An 8,970-nucleotide genomic window follows, 5' to 3' on the forward strand; every position below is an offset into this window, starting at 1 on the left:
CTCACATTTTTCTGTCAATGTCTGGATATCTTCTTTTTTCAAGAGTCAAAATATAATTTCAATTTTCACACTTAAGCTTGACTGACTGTTGCACAACAACACATGAAATCAAAACGGTCACAACAAATAGGGTCACAACAGTTATTGTACGTTTGAGAATAACAGTACTCTATTCGCCCCACTGAGTCTGTCTGAACATGTTTGATGGTACTGAGTTTAGGCCTCTGTCCCTAACCCAACACCTCATAACATTACCATTCATCATCAGTTATGAAGTCATTCATGACAAGCCGATGGAAAATCTTCGATTGCAGCCCGGACTGAATGTTGCATAAAGTTGCCACTGTGGGTATATTACTTCTGTAGTATGGAAACAAGCTATGGTATGTGTGTCATCATGCATTTGTAATTTGGCCGAATCTTCTCTCTGAAGAGTCCAACATTGTCACGAGTGCATACATTGTCGGTGTAGCTGTCAGGACATGAGTCTCTGACCTTGGTGCGGTTATTGCAACGTCTTTTAACTTGCAGACCTTGTCAACAGCTACATAAGTCTTTTCACCATTCATTCTCTTTGAATCAATTGATGTTTATAGACTCCAGATCCACTTTCAAAAATTTCTGGTAAGTATTTTCAGATTTCACTGGAGGCCGTAACGGCATGACAAGCGGGGATGATCAACCCTCTGAAGTCTGAGTAGAGTAGATGGATTTAAAGCGTGTATAGTAAACAACAATACACAATATTTCATTGCGATTTGTAAATACACATTGGTATCACTTGGGTACTATGGCGTAAAAGTGTAAAACAGTTGCCTTTGAGCACAATACAGTTGCAAATGGTTACAGAGGATGAAATGCATACAGTATATACATGAGATGGGTACGGAGTTATGAGAGAGTGCAAACTAAACTGCACAGAGGTGCTGATACATTTTAACCTCTGTGGTCATGGCAGCACAGCAGACTGGAGGAGGACTCACGGGGAAAGAATGATGAGCACCTCAGCAATGGGGAGCTTTAGTCTACATCGCTGAGAGATTAGATCACACCAGCCTGCCCCAAGTCTAAAGGCCTCACCCTCAACACACACCAAGAAGCCGTGCCTGGGCAGCTATTAGTGAACAAAGTTTTGGCGGGGATGCTTATGTTCTGTGACACCTCCTTGTGTGAAGATAAATAAACATGACTTTCTTTTTAGAAATTCATCACAGCTGCTTTTTCCTGCAGAGGCTCTGTCTGAGGTTGTTGACTCCCAACAAGGGTCCAGACTCATGACTGAGTTATTTAGGTGCTAGTATTCATGACAAACACAAAGAATATAAACATAGGATCACATTGCAACTCTGTATTTTCTAACTGACCTAGTTGCTTTTTTAGGGTGTGATGATCTGCATGAGCAAAGACTAGACAAGCAACACAATCCAAAATATTGGCTATATTCTAATTTTGGTGGACTAGAATATTTTCTACTATTATGCTTGTAGCAGTAGTATGCTACTAGTAATTGCAAGTAATTTTTTTAATGAATTCGTTAAATGATATTGATTTACAAATAAGATCCATTGCATTTGTTATGCCCAAATACAAAATGAAAAGGATATTTACACACTGATGCTTCAATATCCTGTTGCAACATTCAGGGAGTCGATTTTGACACAGCTTCATGACTTCACGTGTGAGAAAAAAATCGTGATGAAAGCTACTAGCCTTAAATGTCCCGGAGGAAGTACGACTTTTATTATGAAACATCCAGCTGAGGCTGAATGCGACACCGGAAGTTCCGCATTACAACTGCTGGTGAAGAGTTGCCATTACAGGCAAGTGGCTAACGCTAATGTTTGCTAACTAATCAGCACGACAGGTGAGTGTTTTTTATTCCACCACATCTTAAAAATGAATTAAACGGCTCAGGATGTTTTAAATGTTAGGATGATACGAAAAGAGCGGGTTGTCATTCTCTCCTGAAATAATTTGGACCGTGTCAGGGAGCAGCTGCTAATGTCAACTAGCTAACTAGCCGCTAGCAATGGCGAGCTTTTGTGGCTAGAGACCGTGATAGCGTTTGTTTATGTTAGCTCTGCTGTTGCTAAATATTGTCAATGTGCGCGTGGAAAACAAACATATTGTCGGCGGTTGGTGCTACTTCAAGTCTACCATTAGTAGCGGTTAGTAAAACTACGTAACGTGGAGTTTGGTCGGTGAAACATCAGTGCTGCTTGCGTTTGTGTTGTTGCCGTAGGTGGACATTTTCCGTGTTGAGCTCACAGACGGTGAGTTAACTGCAAAGCTGAGCCCGAAACGATTCATAGTTTTGACATGACACGGCAGTAATAACAACTTAATCCCAGGTCAATTTGTCGTTCTCTGCCTCGGGATTTCATCAAACTTTGAGACGCTAGCGGCGGCTCACGTTAGTAAACACCAGGCCGCAGAGTACACTGTGTGCCTGGTTGTCATTATGTTGAGGCCTTGCTGGTTGTTAGTGGAGCCACACCAGGCCAAACTTTGAATCAGGGCAGCGAATGATAAGTTCGTCTTTTCCTTATCTCCGCTGAAAATAACGACTGTCAACTGTCTTTAAACGCATCACTGTACCTCAGGGCTTCTGACAGCAGCAGCGTGACAGTCAGGCTGGCAATAACATATCAGTTCATTTCAACATGGGCTTTAACTCTGTATAAGACACAATGGGATCCCTAATCCTAAAATCAGGTCCATGGAGCGAATTCGTACGTTTTTATTTTGTGTTGCAACAAACTACAAACCACATAAACTGTAAAGAAAAAAACAATAACAACACAATCTAGAGCCTGATTGAGACATCGGCTGGGCTGGAGAGAGGATATTGTTGTTGGGAAATACCAAACCTATGTCTGATGTGTTATACTAAGTAATTTAATTAGGATATTCTTTGACTGTAGGTTTGTTTTTTCATGAATCACTAAAAAAATGATTTATTGTTTAATGTAATTAGGTAAATTACAAGTGGTTTTTTTTAAATAACCTCATATTGAGGAGTTAAAGTAAATATTTTTGGCGTTTCTTTCTCATGTAACCTTTGACAAGTAATTGGAAGACATCCACCTAAAATTGTGTGAACTAGAAGATTCATGTCTGCAATGAAAATGGATATAATAAATATAATGTTGTTCCAGAAGTACTTAGCATCAGCGGATATACTGTTATCGAACACATAGCTACTGAAAAATGTCAAAAGTCCTGCATCAGTAGAGTTATGCTGGTAATTCCATGAACCCTTTCCTCTTAAATCTAGGTGTCAGTGTTGTGTGTGTGTGTGTGTGAGTGTTCCAGCCTGAATCATGGAACAGTGTGCATGTGTGGAGCGGGAGCTGGAGAAAGTGCTCCATCGCTTCGTTATGTACGGCCACCAGTCTGAGGAGAGGTTAGACGAACTCCTGCGCAGCGTCTGTGAGATCCGAGGACAACTAGTGGCTTTTGGTAAGAAAATCTTGGACACATACAGTGACTGAATACTTAAGATACAACGTTTGTAAGTTGAATGCATTAAATCAAATTTTGGGGGATTTATTTGTTCATCATAACAAAACCGACACATATTATTGTAAACGGTGCAAATGTCTCCTTTTTTTCTCTTAGGAGTACAAGATGCAGACTTGTCGGTCTTGTCTCAGACTATGGCCCAGTGTTGTAAGAATATCAAAGAAACAGTCCAGCTGCTCGCCTCCCGACATAAGGACATCCATGGCAGTGTGTCAAAAGTGGGCAAAGCCATTGACAGAGTAAGGACAGGCAACGACTTCATAATTAACTTAATAATCGAACACGTTCGTTACACAAAGATTCATTTCTGAAATGCATCGTTACAGAATTTTGATGCAGAAATCAGTGCTGTGGTGGCAGAGACGGTGTGGGACACCCCAGAGAGACAGAAATACCTGAGTGAGACCATTGTGGAACACCTGTACAGACAAGGGATGCTCAGTGTAGCAGAGGATCTGTGTCAGGTAAATAACAGTGATACTTTTAATGTCATGTTGTTTGGTGTAAACTTACCTGCAAGACTGTGCGATAACCTCCTTCTGAATGTCGCAAGTTAAATTCAATGTTGACACTGCTTTTCTCAAGATATAAGTTGTGTCATTTTCCAGGAGTCTGGTGTAGTTATAGACATGAGTATGAAGCAGCCTTTCCTGGAGCTGAACAGGATCCTGGAAGCTCTGAGGATGCAGGACCTCCGGCCGGCACTAGAGTATGTTTTCTTTATGTTTGCTTTGTTAAGAAATTTAACTGATTTCTCACACTTGAGATGTAGAGATGAGTCTGTATAGGTTTGTTGAATCAAAATTGTATGCCTCAGAAAAGGAAGACAAAATAACTTCATTCATAGTTTAAAAAATTCTATGATACTTTTTTTGTATGCTCAAATAATGGAGTGGACTCTAGACGATTAACACAGTTACAGAATTTCTAAATCTATGATTGATAGTTGTTTAATGTCAAATATATTACATTTAAACCAATGATAGTGATGCTGATAAATTACTAACTTTAGAATGATACGCCTAACCAACCCATTGACTTTAAATCTGACTGTACTTCATGTTTGTGTCTTTCGAGGTGGGCTGTGACGAATCGGCAGCGCCTCCTGGACCTAAACAGCAGTTTAGAGTTCAAGTTGCACCGCCTGTACTTCATTAGTTTGCTCAGTGGAGGAATCGGCAACCAAATGGAGGCCCTGCAGTATGCCAGGCACTTTCAGCCCTTCGCCTCTCAGCACCAGAGAGGTAGGAGCCAAATAGAGCCATAATCACTGTGACGTTCCCCACACAACCACTTAAGATGCTTGACCAGTTGAACTGTTTTTTTAAAGAATAAAGGACCATGAAATTATTTGGTATTCGTTGAATAGCAATCACAATAACAAAGCCTTCCTCATGATGAAATATTAATTATTTTCCTTATTGTACACACCCCTATTTGTCCCTTCAGACATCCAGATCCTGATGGGCAGTCTGGTGTATCTGCGTCATGGCATCGACAACTCGCCGTACCGCAGTCTGCTGGAGACAAATCAGTGGGCAGAGATCTGCAACATCTTCACCAGAGATGCCTGCGCTTTACTGGGCCTCTCAGTAGAGTCTCCACTTAGTGTTAGGTATGAAGACCTCATCTCGGATCTCCTGTAATATCTTTACCTTCGTACCAAAGTCGAGACTAAAGTTGAAACAGAAAATTAGTCAATTTTCTTTGTAAGGTCCAGATGAAACATAAACAATACTACTGCATTGTCACTATGCAGCATTATTTATCCTGTTTGCTTGATATTTCTCTGCAGTTTTGCATCAGGCTGTATGGCTTTGCCAGTGCTGATGAACATCAAGCAGGTGATAGAGCAGAGACAGTGCAGCGGAGTCTGGACACACAAAGACGAGCTGCCTGTGAGTCTCTTCTGGATTTCCTCAAAGACCTTACGATCTTGTTTTTTCAGCATTCACTAAATTCACCCCTGTCTGTTCATTCAGATCGAAATTGACCTCGGGAAGAAATGCTGGTACCACTCGGTTTTCGCCTGTCCAATCCTTCGGCAGCAGACCTCAGAGAGCAACCCTCCTATGAAGCTCATCTGTGGCCACGTCATCTCCAGAGATGCCCTCAACAAACTGACTAACGCTGGAAAGTAAGTATGAGATGCAGCTGGCTTCCTGTGCAAAAAAGGAAATAAACTAATGCCATCTTGATGTGGAAAAAGTTATAAACCTCTGTTAGAGTGGCTAATGCATGGCAATGAGGTTGACTAACCAGAATCAAAGGAAGAACAAGACATATATGGGCCTGGGTGATATTAGGTGACAGGTCAAGTGACATCATGGGCACATTATCAAAATAGACAGGGCAGGTGACTCAAATTAGAGGAAATAGCCACTATTAGACAACACTCTAGAAAAATATACAAATAGAGACACCACATTAAAGAGACAAGAACACAAACGCATCCTAAAAAATCAAGTTATAAGAAAAGAGGCGATACATTTCTTCATTGAGACCAACCTTAAGTTGGAGAATCCCAAATTGCTTTAGGAAAGGTGATATGAAGTGTATAAGATCTAACATCCTGTACCTGTGCTCCTCCTCCTCAGGTTGAAATGCCCGTACTGCCCCATGGAGCAGAACCCGTCACATGCCAAGCAGATCTACTTTTGATACCGCTCACTCTACTCACGAGTAAGGATGAAGTTCCCTGGAGCTCTTCACATTTCCAGGACCATTTTTTGCTCTGGCAACTATCCTCTGCCCCTGGCCTCTCGGGCCTGTTATTGTAAGCATTAAGGTTTTGCCCCAGTGCTTCACTGGACAGCCTTGGCCGCCCCGTTTCCACCTCGGACCCTCAAGTTTGCGTAGTTCACAGATTCCAGCGAGAACTACAACCTGTCGTAGAGTGAGGAGTCTCTCAGTCATGAGAGCATCCTCACAAAGAAGCACCTCTGAAAAAGGATCATTCATTGATACTCATTTGCAAATGCCTGCAGAGTTATTGGCTTATCTTTTTAAATATGTAATACTTTATAGTGTTTGTTTGCTTGAGTTGGATGACTGCTTCTTTTTTCTTTTTTCCTGACGGAAGCAGTGAAATGACTATGGGTGTGTGGGGGGCAAAGGCATAGATAAGCAGATTTTGACTTCAGGATGGTAATAAATTCTGTTACACATGAGAACAACAGAGTTACAAACTGTATAGTAGGTTTATTATTTGATGGCGAGGGAGGACTGTGGAGGTCTGAAATCAAAGTCTTGATTGTTGACCGATTACTCCTCCATGATGATATACAGGCCACTCGTAGCTGGAGAGTCGGATGATGTATCCATTTGATCAGAGGAATGATTAACTAACTCATCAATGGAGGATCAGCTCTTTTTTTCTTTTCTTTTTGTGACTGACTGCACCAGCAAGATCTCCCTCATTATAGAAGCCATGTGTCTTGTTCTGTGTATGTATTTAACAAACGATGACAAAAAGGAAACAAAAAATATATATACTACTGTGAAATGTGCTTCGTTTCTATTTTTCATTGCAACCGGCAGCACCAGCTCATGTAAATTAAACTGAGGAGCCACGTGTGTAATCAACTCTCCTGTGTAACTTTCAGAGCTAATGGTTGGAGCACGCCATCGCCTCAGTCTGACCCCCGCATCGTGTTCCCTGAGCTTGCACGCCATGTGACTTAGAGATGTGAAGTGTGTGACAGTAGCCGTACGGCCTGACTTGCAGTGACTGTAGGCTTGTGATTCAGCTTTACTCGTCGTGGGTGGGTTTTGGATGGGGGGGGTGCAGGGGGTGGGGTCCTCTGATCTTTATGGCTGTTTGATATATACTTAGAAAATGCCTCTGCTGCATAGGTTTGCCTTTTCTTTGAGTTGAAGTCAGAAGAGATGAAGAATTACAAAAAAAAAATCTATACATTTCCTCAGGGCTCATTGTAACAGTTCATACCACACCTGGCAGTTACAAGAAACATTATACATTTCACTATTGAGGCTGATAGATTGGGAGTTTGTATATATTATTCATCTGGTGATGAAGCCAACACTTTGGGAAAGGGTGTCACCAGCGAGGCTTCTGGATGTACAATACATTTAAGGTGATTCACACTAATTGTGCAAGTGTCCTCTTGAAAATGGTGATGTCCCCTCACACTCCAGTGAGGCAAATTTGTTCAACAAGCACTGCACCAGCACGGCTCAAATCGACTATTGCAACATTACGCTTTGTTTGAAGTGACAGTTTAAGATAGACGAATCCTGGTTTAACGTTTGTTTTGTGTGGAACTCTAGTTTCCCACATTGTTTTTTTTCCCCCCCTTATGTTTACAGTCATTCATCGCTTCTCTCGGGTGTTGCCTTGGATCGACTGTTAGCACTCCATACATTCTGTTAAGTTTTTGTCGAATGTTTGCATTTCCTGCTTTTTGTGTGTTATGCAGCCTTTATTGTAAATATTTATCCTCGACCCTGTTTCATATACTTGCATCTGAAAATAAAAAAAATGAAAATGTATACTCCAATGCAGTTTTAGAGGCTTGGACTGGCCTTTGGTGGTGGACTGCTCCTACCATGACTCACTTGACTACAGGTGCGCTGCCATTTTTTCCCCATCTTCACCACTTGATGGCGCTAGTGCATTTACACTTGTATAGTTACAGCCTCAGAGTCTAATAAATCTCAAGTCAGGGGTTTCTAATGGAAGTTTTCACATTTGTATTAATAAATAATTCACTAGTTTTAAACAACTGTCACTTCATCAGATAAACAGCAGTCCTGCTGACGCCGTTAAGCTCTGCTGTCCTCCTTCGGAGTGATAACACGTCTGCTAAGAATCTCTCCTCATCCCACTTCAGTAAGTCACTCAACCTCTCCTGATCTGTGCAGTTATATTAAGCCCCAGTTTATATAATGTTTTAAATGCCAAGGTAGAAGGACGTGAGTCAGACACAGCCCATAACTATTCAGTTAACAAGACCCTAAAGAAAAACACTTGCTTGTGTTTTCACACTGTCCACGCAATGTTTATATAAATGCTTACTTGAGCAGACCCATAAATACAACACATGCAACACCTTTAAAAAAAATCTAAATCCTCGCTGCTGCCAGGTTCTCTCTGAAGCTGTGTTCTGGTTTATACATCTGATGGTTTCCATTGAAGTGCTTATTTTCCTGAGCAACTAAGGATCTTCCTGTGTTCCTATCTCAGCCGACCTTCCACCCCTCTGCCGTCTGTGCTGCAGAGGATGGTATGTAAGAGCTGGCAGGGGTGGAGCAGGGAGGGCCTTACTGGGAGAGGCAGAGATAAGGATCCAGGGCTAAACCTCTAAAAGCCACATTAGTCCCAAAAGCCTCTGCCGCTCTGTTGTCCATTCCACCATAAAGCTCCCGTCCTTGGGTTTTATTGGCACGCTCTGGAGATTTAAGCCCCTTCAGATCAGCCGGGCG

General features: G+C 41.8%; 1 protein-coding gene across 3 annotated transcripts; it reads left to right on the plus strand.

The window, feature by feature from the left end:
* Positions 1-1,761: 1,761 nt before the first annotated feature.
* Positions 1,762-8,037, plus strand: rmnd5b (required for meiotic nuclear division 5 homolog B). Of its 3 annotated transcripts, XM_062393790.1 has the most exons (11): positions 1,900-2,273; positions 3,278-3,462; positions 3,622-3,764; positions 3,852-3,989; positions 4,134-4,234; positions 4,603-4,769; positions 4,975-5,140; positions 5,321-5,423; positions 5,508-5,662; positions 6,123-6,207; positions 7,131-8,037. In XM_062393790.1, exons 2-10 carry the CDS (start codon positions 3,324-3,326, stop codon positions 6,184-6,186), a joined length of 1,176 nt encoding a protein of 391 aa, XP_062249774.1. In that variant the 5' UTR covers positions 1,900-2,273; positions 3,278-3,323; the 3' UTR covers positions 6,187-6,207; positions 7,131-8,037. The 3 variants fall into 3 exon arrangements, with proteins under 3 accessions (XP_062249773.1, XP_062249774.1, XP_062249772.1); XM_062393789.1 differs by lacking the exons at positions 1,900-2,273; positions 7,131-8,037 and adding an exon at positions 1,762-1,864 and having other exon boundaries at positions 6,123-7,033; XM_062393788.1 differs by lacking the exon at positions 7,131-8,037 and having other exon boundaries at positions 1,902-2,273; positions 6,123-7,033.
* The last annotated feature ends 933 nt before the right edge of the window (positions 8,038-8,970 follow it).

This window comes from Platichthys flesus, chromosome 8, assembly GCF_949316205.1.
Source record: "Platichthys flesus chromosome 8, fPlaFle2.1, whole genome shotgun sequence".
Taxonomy (NCBI): domain Eukaryota; kingdom Metazoa; phylum Chordata; class Actinopteri; order Pleuronectiformes; family Pleuronectidae; genus Platichthys; species Platichthys flesus.